Genomic DNA, 19,330 nt, shown 5'->3' with positions numbered 1-19,330 from the left:
AGATGACGGAAAAAGGAATTAATTTCTTTTAATAATAAAAATCGCAACGTAAATGTTTTATTGATTTTATTGATCGAAGCAATTTCAGTACAAAATTCAAAATCAAGCTTCATTTTTCTTTCGTTTATATAATATATATAATCTTCAGTTTGTCGAATCGCTTTTTCTACAATAGGTTCAGTAGATGTCATACAAACAGAATAGCTGTGTGTAATTAGATACAGCATATATAAATTCATATATAGCTTTCACGAGGCGTAATAAGCGATGCTAAGTCGCGATAAGAGCTACATAATCAATTTGCTAAGGTTTGTCCTGAACCAAGAGAATAATAACGGAGTTTTCATGTCGCATGTCCTTGTATATATTATGATTTCGCTACTGATCCATAGTTCTAATGACGCGTGTGTATTACCGTTCTCTTTAATTTTTTTGTATGTACCAGTATGTGCTTGGACGTACAAGTGAAAACTATTGCCTGTCTTTGCATTCATTTATTTCACTCGTTTTAAGAAGTTCATTTATACTTTACTTTGCCTTTCTTCTATACTTCATAATAATTAATTATGACAAATAAACTCTAACATATCTTTGTCACTCGTTCGCGTGTTCTTATGTTTAAATCTTTTTTCAAATCGCTTGTCACGCAAAAGAGCACGACGAACTTAAAATTTTCCTCGAATAGCATTTGCGGGACAAGCCGCGTTTTAGCATTACTTTCTTTATACATATACATATTTTCAATATTGTTTATATCATAATAATTATAATTATTTAACTAATGCTTGTAACTAGCGCTATAAACCGCACCCAACGAGACACTGACAAACTTACCGGTTGTTGCCCGATTTCGATACTAAAATATATATGTGCTTTATATGCAACATTTTTTTCTGATGTTTTTACAATCCTTTATAATGATCATTCAATTTGATTGTATATTGCTTTCTGCGCTTTTTAAAATATTAGCAAGGTGTTTCTCAAAGTATCTTTCTTAGCCCATAAAATCCTCCAAGTTACCTTAACGTGATAAATTCAAATTCTTTCATAGATTATAAATACATCAAGGAAAAAGTTGATATTGAAGCCTGAAGTTAAGTAAGTAAGAATTTAAAAGTGTATTACAGAATATGAAACAAGTACTAAGCAATTGACTAATACATATGGTTTTGGGTAAATATTAATGTAGCTTTTTGAAGTAGTGTAATTAATACACGATCCGTGCAATAGTGATTAAATATTTATTATTACTATTGACATTTACAGTGTAAAAATCGAAGTTAATTTAGCGCTGTACTAAAAAGCTTTAGTAAACTGTACCAAATAATGTTGATATTAAATCACTGTGTCAGAGTATAATTCTGAAAAAAGCTAAAATCAATATGCTTTTAAGTTATCATTTTATATATTTGATTTCAAAAAGTAAAACACAATAAATATTTATTCACAATATTTAAAATTTAGCAGACCTCCTTTAATTTTTCTTATTTGCTTATTGCACTGACTCATTGCATTTGGCAGACACGATAAAAACTTGTACATTTATTTTATTGGTCAGATTTCAGAATATTTAAAAGTGGAAAATGCAATTTTATGAAGCACTATTAATTCACATTAGAGTAATCAAAGTTTGATAAAATTCGTATTATATTATTTTTACAAACATGATACGAATAAGTTAAAAATTGTGAATTGTTATAAACTATTGTCATTTTCCAGAGGGCAAGAGCACAAATGAATGTCATCATTTCAATCCTGCGAAATTAAATCCTAGTAGAAAACAAATTTGTTATTTACAACGTGCTTAATGTATGTTAAAACAAGAATCTTTCCCTTACCCATAACGTATGGTAAAATCCTTAAGTTTATTGTACATAAATATTAAGAAATGTATTTTACTCAAATATACAAATTTTGAATGGCTTTAGAAAAGTATCTGGAAGCTTCGCAAAGAAAGCATTGAAAATTTATATATTTCCAATTTTCTTATAAAACAGAAACACTTACAATATAACAAATTATATTTAAAAATGTTTCCTCGGAAGCATTTATTATGATCACGAAGTAGTTGTCCGTTGGTGTCTCATTAAGTGTGGATTTGCTTAAAAATAGTGCATCGATCGTATAAGCTATCTTCTGTACACTCACAACCGTTCAGATACACAATAATATTAACATATTCAATATTGGACCTGTATTAAAATAAAGTACAACAAATAGAACAAAAGATACAACAAAATCGAAATGAAACGTGGCGTAAGTTGTAACTCTTGCTGTACTCATGCATTGTGATGTAATGAATCTCAGTAAAAACAATGAGGTTGCATGTTCACATCAAACTTCACTTGGATAAGATTTTTATATTTTTTTAATGCAATATGTATAGAAATATAATAGTGAAGATAACACATTAAAGAAAACTGAGTTTATAAATGACACCAACGCAGCGCAGCACAAAAGATACGCATAAATTGAAACTAATTCTGCAAAAAAAAAATCTGCATTTCTTGGAAACTCGACTATTGCATAATTGTTAAAGAAAAAGAAGGGAGAGTTAAAAATAACTTTTCTTCATTTTCTTAAGCATCATATATTCCGCTTCCATTCAGCCATTATTTATGTAATTAAAAGAAATTACAGCAAAACTTTCTCTATGAATGAGTCAATCGCAACCGCTTCCATACCAGATCTGCATATCGCAAAGACACCCCGAGGCTATCCCTAAATCTCAGCTCTGATTTGAAAACAGCCTTCATTCTCTCTTTCCCTTTATATTTTAAGTCCATATTAAATATATTTTACAATAATATTACCATTGTACATGAACAACGTATGCTCTACTTTTAAATTTTCCTCGACATCACTAGCTAATCAGCGCAACTCGATGTGAGCTCATATTAAAATAAATCTGACACTGTGCGTCAAATATCGTAAAATAATTTTACTGACAGCACGTTTTAATTTATACTTCCGTTTTCTCATCGAACAGTAACCTCGGGTGTACTTTGACTTTATATGGAATAAATGATAGATTCTTTAAGATATTTATAAAATTTCTGATCAATTTTGTAGTTTTAAAAGATTTTATTAATTTTTCTCTTATAAAATTTTAATTTATAAAGATAATATATTTTATCATAATCCAATTGCATTAGACTTATTTCTACACTCGTAAATCTACAAAATTGATTTGAAAATAAAACGAGTGAAATTCATTATTTGTTACTTTGCAAACATTTAACAGATTTGAGATGTGATGCATACAATTATGAAACTTATTTATATCGATAAAACTACTTGAGAACTCAACTTTTATACGTAAATCGAACCACTAAAAAATAATTATACTCTTGCCAACTTAAAGGTTGACCATGAATCGAGGAACGTCGAAAGCATACTTCCTTCATTCCGATGCATGCGGAATTCGACTGTGATGCGCTGATTAGTCAGACAATTAACAAGTCGGTGTCAATTCGTTAAAATAGACGAGGGGGCAGGATTTGCGACCCCGAGTTATGCGCCCCCTGGTATCTGCTGTAAATAAAATAAAAGAATTTTTAACATTTATTTTTTCTTAGGTAGGTGGAATTTTGAGTATTTCTTATGCCTGACTTTTAAGTACTGAGTAAAAAATAAGCAATTTGATACGTTGTAGGTGGTTAACATTATTTTAAAAATTCAAAATGATACCGTGTATCACCAATAAGTATAATGGTAACTATAATCAATTTATTCTCTTGAAAATATTTCAAATTTCATTCAATTAAAAAATTAAATATCGGTATTAATCAATTATGACTTTTGTTATAAAAAGGTAATTTATATTTTATTTTGCTACTATGTAGGCTTAGAGAAAGTATTATTTCCAAAGCTAACCTTGACCTAAGCTTAAAAACATATACAGTGAATTCTAGACGATCATTTCCATTACTCGCGAAATCCGCACAACCTTGATTCAAGATGAAACAAAAGTTATAGCAGAGGATCGGCTGACTCATCCCTCGTGAAAGCGCCACTCTTGATACTTACGCGGGAGGAGATGCGCTCGGCTCAGGATCATAATTATTCCTTTTTCTCGTCAGCAGCTGGCGCGCTACTGTCGTTTTCAGAGGCCGGCGCCGTTTCCGACGCGGGTGCACCCGTCGACGTTTTACTCGACGCTTCCGTCGTGCTGTCCGAATTAGCCTTGGCTACCTCATCTTTATTCGCCGCCGGCGCTGCGGATTCATCTGCTGCGTTTTTCTTGGCGTCTTCGGAGTTGCTGCTCTTCTCCGTTTCCTCGCTTGGCTTTTCTTCCTTGGAGTTGACTGTGTCACCAATGTCAGTCTTGTCTTCTTTGTTGGACTCTTCTTTGCTGTAAAATTATAATTTACAATTTAAAATTAAAATTTAGTGTTGATTCATTGTTTAACAAGTCTTATTTATTAAATACACTTCTCTCGAAAAGATAGAACTTATTTTGATTCAAACGAGGGTAAATCAAAGTCAATAATCCGTTACCTGTCTTTCTTATTTTCAGTTACTTTAGCTTTAGCTTCATCTTTTTCATCAGCGCCTTCGTCCACGTCCATTTTTGAGTCCTCGTCCTTTTCATTTTTATTGTTGGCTTCCGCAGTGTTCTCCTCGTCATTTTCATTGGTCTTCTTGGGACGTCCACGGCCTCGACCGCCTCCGGTACGTGGCTCTCGCTTCTCTTTCTTCGGTGGTGATGGAGCGGGTGCGGAGACAACTCCTCGCGCAGAGCTGCGAGTACGTCTCCTGCCCTCGATCTCGACACCCGAGTTCAGACCCTGAAAAAGTTCGACAAGTATTAGTCTAAAGTCTGTATGCAATGAAAGCATTGCAAAGATGCTTCACGTGTAGACTGTAAAGATTAGACATCCCAAATATGAAAATGAAGCAGCATGTAATACGAATTATGAGAAGGAGCTTAATATGCTACTTAGTTCCATAAATTTTAGTTTTTTAAATTTCGTAACCTTAAAAATAATATAATTTTGTATGAAATGAAGTGAAACTGGTTGATTATTGTGATATTAGCCTGTGTAAAACAGCTTTGTTCAATCGCTTAAAATCAGCCAAGTCATCAAAAGTTCATTCAACTTTCCCCAACTCGATTCATCCTAAAGCTTCGAACATACAACGCGAACGCTTCGTTTTCCCGCGTAAAATCCACATTCGAATTCCGGATGACGCATATGATCGTAAAGACTGTGGCGCCCTCCAAAGCACGTTTCACACCGGAAAACCTCCCCCACTCTCGGCTCTCTATAGTCATCTGTTCTCTCCCCTGACGCGTGCGCGCTCTCTCTCTCTTTCTCTCTCGCTTCCTCCCCCTCTTTTCCCCTACTCGCGGCGAGAGAGTGAGATGCTCCCCCCTATCGAAGTTTCCGCGTATCGGCATCAGCAGCGCCGTGTCCGCACTTACGATGCGGCGGCTTCCATTCGCTCCGACTTTCCGATGAAATATGTAATGCAAGTCTATACTTTTGCAGCCGGAGTCGGAGCAGATATTTGATAACGAGCTAACTTACTTGCGTATGATTTTCGATGTTATTCGAGTCTAGTCGTGCATAGAAGCGATCATTATGTCACGCTCCCAATAGAGAGCAGACATAAAAGAAGGCAGAACATCAAGTACACAAATAAGTGAATGAAAAACGGGAGCTCGGGGACAATGACAAAACACACGACGGCTTTCGAAGTGCATCGGACAGTTGATATAACACCGCATTTACAGGTAGGAGAGAAAGAAAGAACTTGTGCACGCGGGGCGGCAAAAACCCGACGCGCTGCTGCAGTAGCAGCAGCGAGCGCTGGGGGTACATATAACTGCGGTCGTCTCTCTTTCTCGCTTCTCCCGCTCCTTGGGGCATCGCTCGAGAGTTAACGGGCCGCAGACTGCACCGCCCAAAAGTCAACTCTCGGCCACAAGCGCTCGAAATGCACACGTAATCGTTCTGTCGAAGCGGGAGTCGAGTAGACGGAAAGAGAGAGAAAGAGGGGGGAGCAGTCACCGCAGCTTGTTTTCGGGAAAAAACGAAGAATCGACTGTCCGGCGCTGTATGCACGCGCTCCTTTTTTTCCGGACAATTTGTCGCACGCGCTGCGGCTGCTGAAATTCCTGGGTGATATTCGGTATTCGCTTGATATATGGAATTTGGTTTTTGAGTTTAAAAGCTCGGCTGCTTGTTTTTATGCAGAAACTAGAAAAGTTTGAATTCAAATAATTGTGTGAGTTTGACGAAAAAAAAATGAATATTGTGGTACCTTGAGTATGACATCTGCCTCCTGAGCCGTTTTTTCAAGAGTGGAAAGCCTCTTTGTGCCGGTTCGTTTGCCCTTGGCCGCTGGCTTTTCCTCTGGCGACTCCTCCTGAAAAATAGAAAAAATAAGCATTAGATATACGCTACACTCGGCACTTTCTGCAGAATAGCTTATACTCGACCGATGCATTACAGATACGCTCGAGGTTGGGTGAATGTTCGGGCCGAGATGTATCCCAAGCTAAGAATCTGTCGTTCTATTTTTAGATTTTTTAAAGAATGGTTTTACCATGTACGCGAGATAAGATTCATTGGCTCTAAACCGATTTTAATGCAACTCATCACTCGTAAAGATCTAATATTAGACATTTTTATGGGGAAAATACCCTTTAATATATGCTTGAATAAAATTCTGTTGAAGTGTAAAAATAGCGCGTGATAAGAACAATAGCAAATTCGTATACAGCTCCGAAATCGATAAGGTCGCGATGTAATAATTCGATCATAAGTGTAAATAGAGTTAAATTTAACATTTAATAAATTCATTCAAGCAGCAGACGATTTGCGCTAGATCTCTCTTTATGCATACATTGATTTTTGTATGCAGTGCCGCAGTGCAACGATCTTTGTCTATACAAAAACAATCGGAAGAATCTATTTTATCTAAGTATCCTTTTTCTAAAACAGCGATAAGAGGATGCAATTTACACAATTTTTGCAGTGGTTATCATCTACTAATCTGTCAAGTATACAATTTTTTATGGAAGCAAATAATCTCGCGAATAATTGAATTTAGTCTGCATAAACAATAAATGTCACGATTGAAAAAATTGTGAAAAAAATCCTGCCAACCGGTAAATGAAACAATTGACACACTTCTCAATCGCAGATCCATTTTCTCCGCCAAAGGAAGAAAAACAAAAACGTATTTTCCGACTTTTCTGGAGCATAATATAGGTTGGACGCGCGACCTCAGAAAAGAAGAACTTACAAGCCGACGCATCAGGCTCGTGCGACGGGGGAGGGAAAAAGTGGCGGGAAACGCAACGCAGCGTGCCACACGCTGTACATGCCGTTCAGTATAGCTATATAGACACAACACTGCCGAGTTTCGCTCTCTCTCTCTCTCTCTCTCTCTCTCTCTCTCTCTCTCTCTCTCTCTCTCTCTCTCTCTCTCTCTCTCTCGCACTATAAGTTCGTTGCGACATTCACGGAATAATGGGAGTTTCGTCTTACAAGAAGGTAAATTGCTCACCGTTTAAGACAAGTAATCCTCGGTGGTAACACGACACTTTGATTTTTATTATTTTTTAGAAACAAAAGTTAGACCGCCGCCGCCTTTTTTGTTTCGAGAATATATTACATTGTACGCGAAGGTTACGCGCATTCGTATGCGACAACGCATGGTTATTCCAGAACGGGTTTTTTCGCTCTTGTTTGGTCTAATGTTTTTTTTGTCGAGTTGTGCGCGCACGGATAGTACAGTCGGTTCGGTTTTGCGAGAATCGAAAAGTAGAAATGAAAGAGTGGAAATATTATCAGTGACAACACACTTTCTTTATCTTACTCGTCCAAGGTTTGTTTTGTTCCTCATACTTATGGAATAAAAATGAACAGTAAACTTAAATCTTTGAAACAAAAATCATGAGAATTCAATACAGCGAAGAAATTTTTTTTAAATATTAGCTATGACGGTAATCGCAGCGTGACTAGCCACGCCTTTTCTTCTATGTTATGCACTTTGAATCGATTATATATTTTTTTCATTCTATGGGTTTTCTTAGTAAGCTTAAAAATATAAAATAGATGTAACAATGATTTGATTACACAAGGCGTTTTATTTCAATTAAAAATGATTTATCTAAAAAGGATAGAAAAGCAACGTCAGTAGAAAGATAAATACGGATCGAAGTTTTTAAATCTGTATTACCAAGTATGCGACGCAAATCTAACAAAGTACAATCTCGAAAATATTCTGATCAATTAATAAAACTCCAAAATTATTAATATTTTTCATAATTAAAAAAAATTTAATACCACTCCGCATTTAAATTCAAATTCATTAGAATACGAGAATTAAGTTGCGAAAATGCATTTTAGAAAAAAAAATGGTCATACGCGGAATGTAAAGATTAGATACCTGTAATCTCGAAAGTAAAGCAAGAAAATAATACGGGATTACAAGGCCTTGCGTTATGTAGATATTGTGAACAAAATATTCTGTTAAAATCTTCTGGTGTATCAGTTTAACGCTGTCACAAACAATGGATCACAATACTGGAAAAAATATTTCTCTTCAAAAAATCTCGAGTCGCGCGAGAAATTCCGTAAAAAAAGCGCCAAAATAGCTCGAAGCGAAAGTCTGCGAAGCTCGGAGAGAAAATATCTTTAATCAGAGAGAAATGTGCGTGGCAAATCAATGCCGCGAGAGATCGGAGAGCGAGCGAAAACGAGCCGAGAGAGAAGACGACGCTATAGGTATAAAACAGCGCACTCACACAAACGCGGGTCGCACGCACAGAAGAGCCTCGCGGCAAGTCACAAGTACGCTCTCCGCCGGCGCGCACAGATAGAAGCTCACCGAAATGTGCAATAAGTACGGAAGAGGGAGAAAGAAAGACAGAGCGCGACACGAGGTGAAGCGAAACGGGCGCGCGCACTCGCCTTGTACGGCGCACGTCGCGCAAAATCAACGGGCGAAATGACGAGGGAAGCCTGATGTGCGATGTGTGCGCGTCGAGCGCGGAACAGATGTATACACACAGGCGTAAGCATCGGGCCGATAACTCTTCACGATGTAATAATAATTGGCTGTCGCGAGCGAGCGCAACAATCGAGCGATGATAAGATTATCTCCGCGGCGGTGGCTCGGGAGGCCCCTGTGTGCATAGAATGTATAATACGGGAAAAGCGTCGAGTGGAAAAGTTCGAGAGCGGCATTTCGACTTTCCCGCCATTTTTCGACGCGCACACCGGGGAAGCGCGCTTACGCAAGCCCTTGCCAGTTCTCTCCTTGCCGCGTTTTACCATCGCCAGCAGCCGGGCGCACACGCATATACTGTAGCCAACAGTTTCCGGACGCGTCCCAATGAGCGCTTTATAACCTCCAAATCCTTCTCTTATCCTCGCTCTTCTCGGCGCGATGCTTTACTGTTCCCGTAGGCGTCAGCTGTAAACAAAGTCCGAGATCCGCGAGTCTGCTGTTATAATTTTACGAGCTCCGAAACACAAGCACGAAACCGGAGCAGAACAATCGAGAGTCGCCGCATTAGCTATAGTTGCGTCGCATAATGCAGCGCACGGTTTATATATGCATGCATCGGAGAGCGAGGAGCTGTTGCGTGTTGCAGCAGCGTCACCTGATGGTTGCGCGCGAGCGTTCGAACGTATATGCCCAGTATAGAGCGAAATTCGCACCGGGAAACGCCGGCGTCGCGGCAGAGTCGACGATCGTGAAGTTTCGGAGCAAAAAGGGGGCATAAATTTCCCGCGTAATATACGGGAGCCGTCGCGCGCGGCGGGAGCTAGAAGAGGAAAAAAAACAACATCCGCCATCTTTGCCGCACGCGGACATACACAGACACGGGCGGCCGAAGGACAAACGGCGGCTGCGGCGGTGCTTTGAAAAAGCCGCCGCGCTAGCTGCCGAGCACCAGGTGTCGGTGCCCGTCGGCCGGCCGACCAGGAAGCTCGCGAGGTACAGATATACTTTCGGATCTGCTGGACAAAACGGCGCGGGTAACACACGCCGCCGCCGAGCCGAGCACGCGTGTGTGCGTCGCGCTCGTAGCGGCGGCGGCAACAGCGACGGTGGCGGTGGCGAGAAGGAGAATAAGAGACTCCGGCGGCGGCGGCGGCGGGACGAGACTCACCTTGACGGCATCGTCGACGCTGTTCTCGGTCTTGGTCTCCGCCTTGATGTCGGACATGGTGTCTGGTGTTGGTCGTCGGTCGCGCGAGACTCGGTTCACTGTGGTACACTTGGTTTTCCTCTCGGGGGGCGCTGACTGATGCGGGGCTGACTTGTAATCGGCCGGCCGTCCTCGACGTCTCTTGGAGAGCTTCTCTCTTCGGCAAACACTAGCAGCACACTCTTTTTTGTCCGCGCGCGCTGTACTGCTCTCTCGGCCGCGGGAGTCGAGCGAGAGAGAGAGAGAGAGAGAGAGAGAGAGAAAGAGAGCGAGACGGAAGAGCGAGTTGCCGACTGCGATCGGGAGAGTAGAGCGAGAGGGACTGCGCTATAGAGTGCGCTCGCTCGCCGTCGCGGCGTTTACGTATATCGTCGTCGTCGTAGACGTACTAGAGGCTCGAGGGAGCTGATGCTGCCGTTGACGAGTTGCCGCGGCGAGTCGTCTCTCGGCGTCCCGATATATATATATATATATATATATATCAATCAATGCGCGCTGAACTGCTGATCCTGATGATGAATATATAGTCACACTAGCCGTGCTCTCGAGTTCTGATATGTCCGGGCCCCGGTGTCTCGTCCGTGTCGGCTGACGGCAGCAAGCGCACACACTACTCTGTCTGTTTATACGGCGAGGCGCAATCGCAAAGATGGCGGTTAGCGTGGGTCACGTGATCGGCCGAGGAGAGGCGCGCACACGCCGCGATTCGAGCTGTACGCTGTGCTGCCGAATGCCGATGCCTTGGCTCGAGCTTTCATATAACTCGCATGAGGGGGAGAGAGAAAAAAGAAACGGCGCACGGAAGAGAGAGAGACGGAGCAACGCGGGACGAGCCTGATGCAGCAGCTAAAAACACGCGCGTGGCGATGCCAACGCCGGCTGCGCGGGAAAACGATGCACTCCACTTTTCGTGCATCAACGAAGCGCGCGGCTGCGGCTCGTCATGCAGGGCTCGCATATGGGCGCGCTTATAAGTAGCTCTGACGTCTGCTATATAGCTGGACGAGAAGGACAGGCGAAGGGAAACGCGTGTCTCTCAACAAGGATGCGGGTTTTGCACTTTTGCAAAACAAATATAAGGGGACTTTTTCATTGAACACAAGTTTTGAGAACTTTAAAAAATGATGCAAATATTTACTATAGTTCGGGCGCTGGCTACGTTTGAGCGCTAATTTCCAGCTCTTCTCCGATAATTTATTAGGCTTGTTTCATAATTTTCATTGCTTCAAATTGAAATTTATTTATTTCAAAACTTTGCTTATAGCAAATTAATTATTCACATCGGTAAACAATGATTCTTTGAATGACGAGAATCGCGTTTATGTTTTTAGATGCTTTTGAATTGAATGTTCTTACGAGGTTCTTTGTAAAAATTTACACTTTTTCAGTTAAAAATCATTAAATATTTATATTTTGTAGGAATGGGTGGGGACCGAAGCTCGAAAAATCGTCTTTTGTAAAAAGTTGGTCGATTTTCAACTAAAAAGATATCTACCTATACATGTTTTAAGAAAAAAAAACTTACTAGAACACTTTTGATTTAAAAATACCAAAAAAATCGAACGCAATTTTTTCTAATTTCAAACATATTTTGTGTATTGAAAACTGGTAAGTTTAAAAAAAATACTGTCAGGTTTCGAGATGCGTGATCAAAAAAACTTTTGATTCAAAGCACCGACAACGTAAAATTCCGAAATTATTTTGAAGAGCTGAAATTTTATACTGGGACATCTGCTCCGAATTACACAGAGCAAAGTCAAGAATACTCAAACAGACGAAATTTCCGCCAGACTTAGAATTTTAAAATAGAAAGAATGGCACCTTACTAAAATCAACTGTGTATAATAAAATATAAATATTAAACTTTACGTTTCTTAGAATATTCTTTAACAAATATCGTCGCAAATGATGATTTTTTTTAGTTTGTTTGTCACTAAAATTATAAAATCTAAAGTATACACATTTTCACTCCTTAAGCTGTAGAGAGAAGTGGGGCTTGTCTCTATATCTCTACAAAAAAAGAATGAAAACGTATCTCTATATATATAAAAAAATATGTGCAATTTGATTCTTAGTTGTGAGCATCATCAATGCTATGAGCATCAATAACTGAAACTTGTTAATATTTTTCATTTATGTTAAAAAAACGAGATTAACTTATGCATACAGAATGCGAACAATATTGTGCATCTGACAACCTATATGTCAAAATTTGTTAAAAAGAGCATGTTTTGAATAAAACGTGTAAAATTTGATGATCGCTTTATATTGATGTTTATACAGTTAAAAATATTACTTACAAAACTATTTTTTAGCTTAATCGATATTACACTAAAACGCGCAGTTCATCTTTTTTTTGGTAGATTTTTGAACTCCAAAATAGAATAGAAATACATATACAATATCTCTCACATTCAATGTGTTGGCATGCGCCTGAACCAAAATCTTGCTCTGAAGTCGTCACTGCAAGTTAAAAATGCTGGTGCCACTGGAGAATGTACAATCATTCGAACTGGACCATTGTGACCAAGAGATAACAATTGCTTTCTCGAAGCATTTCTGGAATTCCATGCACACAATGATGTGGTTGCTTCATCAGGGAACATCACGTAATCTTCAGTATGATTAAATATAGCTTGGGCTTTGTGCTCTTGTTTCCCTACGAGGATTAATGAAAAAGAAAATAATACAAATTTTTCTTCCTGGTAAATTGCACAAAAATGTATTAAGACATGATTTTGGTAATTGTATATATGAAAATACCTGTTGTTCCAGCTCCAGTGTATGCAATTAAACACCTACTAGTTGACAATTCCCACAGTTTGATCAGCGAGTCTTTTCCTGATGACAGTAGATACTAAAAAAAGATTTAGGACTTAATAATGATTCTTACATATTCTTTTCTTTATGTAAAATAAAAATTTTATATACTTTTCCATTTCTTGTAAAAGCAACAGAACAAACTTGATAACCATCATGCGCTTTCACAAATGTATTGATACACCTATTTGAAACTCCATCCCACAACTTGATGCTTCCATCTTTACTTGCCGATGCATAAGTCTTAGCATCAGGAGAATATTTAATGCTAGTAATACCACTTGTATGCTGATGATTTGGAATGCTGCACACAAAGCATTGTGCTGTATTAACATCATACAATCGTACAACTGGATGATTTGTTCCAACCACCAGGTAATCACCAGTTGGATGAAAGGCTAAACATCTTATTTGATCCGAGTCCGTTATAGTACGAAATGCTTTCTTAACACTAGCTTTGCTGAAGTCAAATAATTTAATGGAAAAATCTCTACTTCCAGACACTAGAATTGGTTCCCTTGGATGAAATTCTAAGCAGGTTACTTCCTCCAAGTGGTCATACAATGTTCTAATTACAGGATGTCCTCCTGACTGATCACCAGGAACTTCATCTGGTGCTGATTTGGCTAGCATACGATCAACATCAAGAATTTTTATCGAAGCATCAACTGATCCAGTAGCTATCAATTGGCCATCCGCTGAAAAGGCACCAGCTCTACAGTTTCCTTTGTGTGATGTGACATACGCAGTTTCATACTGAGCAGGTTCTGGAGCTTGTGTCTGAGCTTCAGTTTCGAATTCTAGGTCTAATCCTGGTCCTAATGTATTTTCAACAGCTGTGAATGATGGTATGTGGTTGTTTTCTTTTTTGGACCTGTCTGGCTCATTTGCCATACCAATTAACATGAGGTGTAACAATCGATCTGAAGGAGGACATGGTGGTTCAGCTTGAGTTAAATTTGATAATTGAACAGCTAGTGTTTGATGACCGTCGTAAAATAATTGACTGAAAGCACAGTTGTTATAGTTACTAAAAACTTGAAATCATCAGAAACATTCAATATACTATTGAGTAAAGATATTTATTTGAGATTTTTGTAAGGGGGATCTTAATTTCAATTTCTACAGACAAAGATTAATTAAAATTGACATTGACATTGAAATTTATTTTTTCTTTGTAATAATCAAGTAGCTCCAAACTTGGATTAGAAAAATATTAATATTGCTGTTTTTTTAATATTCATTTTTTCAATACAGACTTGATAACCCAGTGAAAGCGAAAGTTTAGAAACCAAACAAACAAGAAAAATACTATTCAAAGTAACCTTATCATAAGTCTGTAGAGCAGTTCTCTACTTTTAATAATGTTCTTTGTATCCACTTCTGAATCCTTCATGGCTGAGTGCCCGTCTGGTTTTCCCGATGGGGACTGAATTTTGGCAGCAAATATATATTACAGCTTTGTAAAATAAATTATTATTTTCTCAACACTGCTCGACGTGTCGGCAGGATTGTCGGCTTTTTAGGTTGGATTGTTGTGTTTTCATCAGGGTATTCATTTGTTAACCCATTGGACATATGGCGCCCTCTGGGATATGTTCGTAAATATTCCGAAATCCGATCCCGCGAGGCCGCGACGAACTGAGTACTGACGAGCACGAGACCAACAACCCGACAAGGTAAAACCGTATCAAAATGGAGGAGGAAGGAGAGGAGGAAAGATTAGGAAAGGATTCTGCAGAAAATACAAAAATCAAGTTTCCCAAAAACAAGAAAATAAAGAGCAATAATCACGTAGTAAAGAAAAGAGCTGGCTGCAAATTTCCAAAAACGGGTAAAGACGTGTACGTTAGAAGAAAGAGCAGTATCAAGGTATGTTTATTTCATCATAACCTTTATTTACCATAACATTTTGTCTTATTATTTGTATTGTTCAACGTTTACACTAAATTCGTTTTTTTTCATACAAGAAATTGACTATAGTTTATTTTTCTTTTTTGTCACATTTCATGTTGTAGTGTTCTGATTGTATGAAAGATTAAATAAACTTTTGAATGAATATAAGCATGCTTATATAATTTAAAAATGTTTTTGATTTTTTAGGCCATAATAACTTACTGTAAAAAACTGTTAGATACTACTGATTCAAAAGAAATCATAATACATGGACAAGGTGCCAGATCTAATAAAGCTATTAATGTAGGACGTCATTTAGTATCAAAATATTCTGGTACTTATGATTTAGATATCCAAAAAGAAAAAATTATATTAACAGGTAAAGAATAGATAATTTTTATTCTAAACATCAATATATTCAATTATACAATTTTTGAAATACATTTGCAGATGATTTGAAACCTATCAATGATGACGCTGACTATGAAGTCAATATAAAGTCGAAAATAGGTGTTCATGTTCGAGTATTTCCAATTGCTAACATAGGACCTCTTAGATTTGAAAGTTAAATATCTTAATTTAGTTACCATTCAATCTATATAATGCTAATCAATTATTTTAAAATAAGTAAAATAAGTCATTGCTAGATAAAACTTTAAAGATGATTTTTTCATTAAATGAACTTGTTCACTGGCTAGGACTAACAATCTTTGAAATATGGATAAATTTGGTGTCTTTAACCATCTTCACAATTCTACTTGCGTTAAAGTTAGATGATGGTTACTTTATGGCAAGCAGTGGCTGGTGGTTAGTTTTTTCTCCTTTATTTGTTGCTGATGGCTTGAACACTTACTTCTGTGCAATCATTTTCATAAGAATGCACATGGAAGGAATGATAAAAGTTGGAATACTGAGAGCGCTGTGGAGTTTTATATCAGTGCTTTTGGTTTTTGTGTTCAAGTATCTTTTGTGTAAGAAGTTATCTGGACAGAGTACTCTAGAATACTCAGAAGTGCTTAGTCCAGTATTCATTCTTCTACAGTTAATTGCTATTCGAGCCTGCCAGCTTCATTGACCCCGTCTGGTCACTAAGAACAATGTGTGTGAAGAAAGTGTACTTCCATGCCAACCTGTAGCCCTATACATGGAAACTGAATTTATTTGTAATATAAGGTGACAAAAGTCGTGAAAATCATTTACGAAGCTCAAACACTTGTACAGAATCAACAATCTATTAACTGATTAACATTTATTGTTATGAATTATTTTTATTATTAAAATTAAAAATTAAAAAGTAATTTTGTATAACTCTACCCAGAAGTAAAAAAAATGATTTGTACAGTTATATTTATTTTTAATCTAAAATTTAATTACATTTCGTTGAATTTCATACTGAATTTAAGTAGACCATAAAACATTTACATCTATTGCTGCATTAAATTTATTCAATTGTAAAATACGAGTATGATATATTATGGTAGATTATTAGGTGCGAAGAACGTTGATGTAAATTAAAAAACGTTATGATACATTTTCAATTTGTTTTGTAAGCCGATCAATATTGATCCACGTATTTATATTGATTCATGAACAAAGTGTTCACCGATAGATGAAATAAAACTTTGTTTAAGCAAAATCAACCAACTTATTTTTCAATCAGAACTTATTTAAAATTGATCCTCGGGCTAAAAAAAACAACGAAATAACACTACGGCTAGCAGGGGATCGAATAAAAGAGATTTGGACTGGCCTTTCTCCCCCTGGTTGAACTTTCCGACTCTTCAGTCTCTGGCTTGCGAATATAGGCGGCGCATAGGCACTTGTCTCTTATCACTATCTGCTCATAGAATTTACACATAGCAGTGTAACATCAATGCAAAAACCTGAGACTATAGGATTACTGTTATAGGATTCTATTATATCAGTATACTACATTCTCTTTAAAAACTGTTTTGTTGGGCGTACCTATACTGATGCTTGCACTGCTCATGCTATAACTGTCAAAAGAAATATCTAGGTTGCTATGATTAATTTTAAAAATTCTGTACCACACACCTAGGGAGGTATAGTATTGGCGAGTCCACAGCTCGTGTAAATTGCCACCCGAGCCGAAAGCGAGGGCGAAAAAATCTTGCTTCCCGGCCCTGGGGTACGTAAAATGTTTTGTTTATGTATGAAGTTCGTTTTTTTTTTATATGTATATTTTTAAAATCATCAACGCGATTCATATAGTCAGTTGGCCAAAAAGATAAAAGCTTTGGTGAGTTGACCTTAAAGACATCTAGATTAGAACTTGAACATGCCAATATACGTGCAAATCCACAGAAAACCGGACACTTCAGTGGGTCTGAGTAAACAAATTTAAAATTTGAGAGCACGCCTACCTGACCACTTTTTTTTCGTTCTTTAGGTCATATAAAACCCGAAAAACCTTGGGTTCCCAAGATTAAAAAATACCTATTTTTTTGCCGGACAATTTAATTTCTCTTATGAGAATTTAACACGGGGAAAATTATCGAAAACAAGCCACGATTCAACTTTACCCACTCAGTGTATGAAGGTGCAATCCAAAAATGTGTATTGCTAGGATCGAAGTATCAGAAGAGAGCGATTTTTCTTATTTTCAAAATCCTTATAACTTTTGATCCGAGCAAACAATTTTAACCACTCGGCCCTTAAATTAAAGCTCTTTAATTTTACTTTTAAAATTTGGATTAATATTTTACTGATTTTAGAAGCTATATATTTGGCAATGAAAAGGATAAAAAACAGCCAAAATTGATAAGCATAATAGCTGATAAAACTAGTAAAATGTTCTGAAAGCGAAAGTAGAAGAAAAGAGCTTTAATTTGAGGGCTGAGTGGTTAAAATTGACTGCTCGGATCAACAGTTATAAGGATTTTGAAAATAGGAAAAAGTTTTTATAATTTTTCGCTATTTTCAAGCCTAAATAACTTTTTACCCAGGCAACCATTTTTAACTCACCAGCCCTTAAATTAAAGCTCTCTTCTGATACTTCGATCCTAGCAATACACATTTTTGGATTGCACCTTCATACACTGAGTGGGTAAAGTTTAATCGTGGCTTGTTTTCGATCATTTTCCCCGTAAGAGAATTTAAACTGCCCGGCAAAAAATAGGTATTTTTTATCTTGGGAATCCAAGGTTTTTCGGGTTCTATATGACCTAAAGAACGAAAAAAAATGGTCGGGATAGGTGTTCTCTCAAATTTCAAACTTGTTCACTCAGACCTCCAGAAGTGTCTGGTTTTCTGTGGATTTGCACATATAAGAATCGACCGTTTGAGACTGTAAGGCTGCTTTAATTTAAGAATAGATATATAATAAACAGTATTGTACACTGATGAAAAAGAGACGTATCAGAATCTTTCTACCAATTTTAATGCGCGATATTTATCCAGCTAAAGCTCGTAAAGGTCATTATAGTAATCTAGCTGTAGTAACGTATGCTGATGATGGGTTAAAAATAAAAAGCTCTGAAACATCTCCTTTCCAACAATGTATAGCAGTATAATAGTCTACAGTCACGTATATATATATTTTTGAATTGGGCAACTTCGCGGCCTTGACTTCTCAACTCGGATTGAACAATTACCAACCCTTACAATTTCGCTGTTCGATACCAGCACTTAATTCTATTTCTGTACCGCTTCGCATATAGCTCAAGTTTGAAACAAGCAGCTTTTCACAAACTGCCTGCACTTGCAGACTATATTATAACATTACAAATGACAGAGCAACTTCAAAAACAATTTTTTCTTTTACATGCATAAAAAGTAAAGTACACATATTTGCTCTACGTATTACACTACCTACTCGCAGAATACGCCGTATAGGTGTCGAAGCCGAGCTTTGATTCCAGTTTAATCATTCTAAAAGCTCTTTCAAATTAAAAAGCCTCGCGCGGCGAGAACGGCGAAAAAGAAAGTCGAAAAAAAGGACCGGCCGTATTAATAAACCCTCTAAATTTAGCCCGAAGCCTCGCACATATCCGCTAAGGGAAACCTCTCGACGCCAAGTTATATATATATATATACATGCGCGTCTCGCGTCCCCTCGAGATATGTCGAGCAGCAGGTCTAATGAAAAAATCAAGCCGCGGAAAGCCGCAGCGCGCGAAGAGACGGTCGTTCGCGGCAGTTAGGGAAAACACGACGACATAACGAAGCAGTTCTCCAACAGCAGTGTTTTCCAACAGCAGTCGGTGCAATTAGCGTTAATGGCGGCAAGATTAAATTCCTTAATAAACAAGCCTACAGGCTCTGCTATGTATCTCGAGTCCAGCAGCAGCAGCCCCTACCCCTATCCCCACCAGCTGTGCGCGCACATCAAGCTCGCGCCCTTATACCCCCAGCAGTAGCAGCAGCGGCCGCAGTAGCGACGGCGACGGCGGTAAAATCAATATTCCCACCCCGAAG

The 19,330-nt window shown here is 38.0% G+C and overlaps 4 protein-coding genes across 4 annotated transcripts; 2 read left to right on the top strand and 2 right to left on the bottom strand.

Annotated features, from left to right (window-relative positions):
* Positions 1-51: 51 nt before the first annotated feature.
* Positions 52-10,930, bottom strand: LOC100116625 (cylicin-2). The gene is made up of 5 exons (XM_001601023.6): positions 10,139-10,930; positions 6,271-6,375; positions 4,501-4,790; positions 4,030-4,354; positions 52-3,534 (listed from the first exon to the last, which is right to left on the bottom strand). Exons 1-4 carry the CDS (start codon positions 10,193-10,195, stop codon positions 4,063-4,065), a joined length of 744 nt encoding a protein of 247 aa, XP_001601073.1. The 5' UTR covers positions 10,196-10,930; the 3' UTR covers positions 52-3,534; positions 4,030-4,062.
* A 1,492-nt stretch (positions 10,931-12,422) lies between these two features.
* LOC100116385 (cleavage stimulation factor subunit 1) lies at positions 12,423-14,545 on the bottom strand. The gene is made up of 4 exons (XM_031921394.2): positions 14,323-14,545; positions 13,109-14,003; positions 12,941-13,034; positions 12,423-12,836 (listed from the first exon to the last, which is right to left on the bottom strand). The coding sequence occupies exons 1-4, from the start codon at positions 14,391-14,393 to the stop codon at positions 12,592-12,594; spliced, it is 1,305 nt and encodes a 434-aa protein (XP_031777254.1). The 5' UTR covers positions 14,394-14,545; the 3' UTR covers positions 12,423-12,591.
* A 73-nt stretch (positions 14,546-14,618) lies between these two features.
* Positions 14,619-16,533, top strand: LOC100116662 (ribonuclease P protein subunit p20). Its single transcript, XM_031921396.2, has 3 exons — positions 14,619-14,869; positions 15,101-15,272; positions 15,344-16,533. The coding sequence occupies exons 1-3, from the start codon at positions 14,693-14,695 to the stop codon at positions 15,460-15,462; spliced, it is 468 nt and encodes a 155-aa protein (XP_031777256.2). The 5' UTR covers positions 14,619-14,692; the 3' UTR covers positions 15,463-16,533.
* LOC116738455 (transmembrane protein 203) lies at positions 15,346-16,533 on the top strand. The gene has a single exon (XM_032596130.1). The coding sequence runs from the start codon at positions 15,555-15,557 to the stop codon at positions 15,966-15,968; it is 414 nt and encodes a 137-aa protein (XP_032452021.1). The 5' UTR covers positions 15,346-15,554; the 3' UTR covers positions 15,969-16,533.
* Positions 16,534-19,330: the final 2,797 nt, after the last annotated feature.

Source organism: Nasonia vitripennis, chromosome 1 (assembly GCF_009193385.2).
Source record: "Nasonia vitripennis strain AsymCx chromosome 1, Nvit_psr_1.1, whole genome shotgun sequence".
In the NCBI taxonomy this organism is placed as follows: Eukaryota; Metazoa; Arthropoda; class Insecta; order Hymenoptera; family Pteromalidae; genus Nasonia; species Nasonia vitripennis.
The sequence above is the reverse complement of the archived record's forward strand: the minus strand, read 5'-3'. Positions and strand labels throughout refer to the sequence as shown.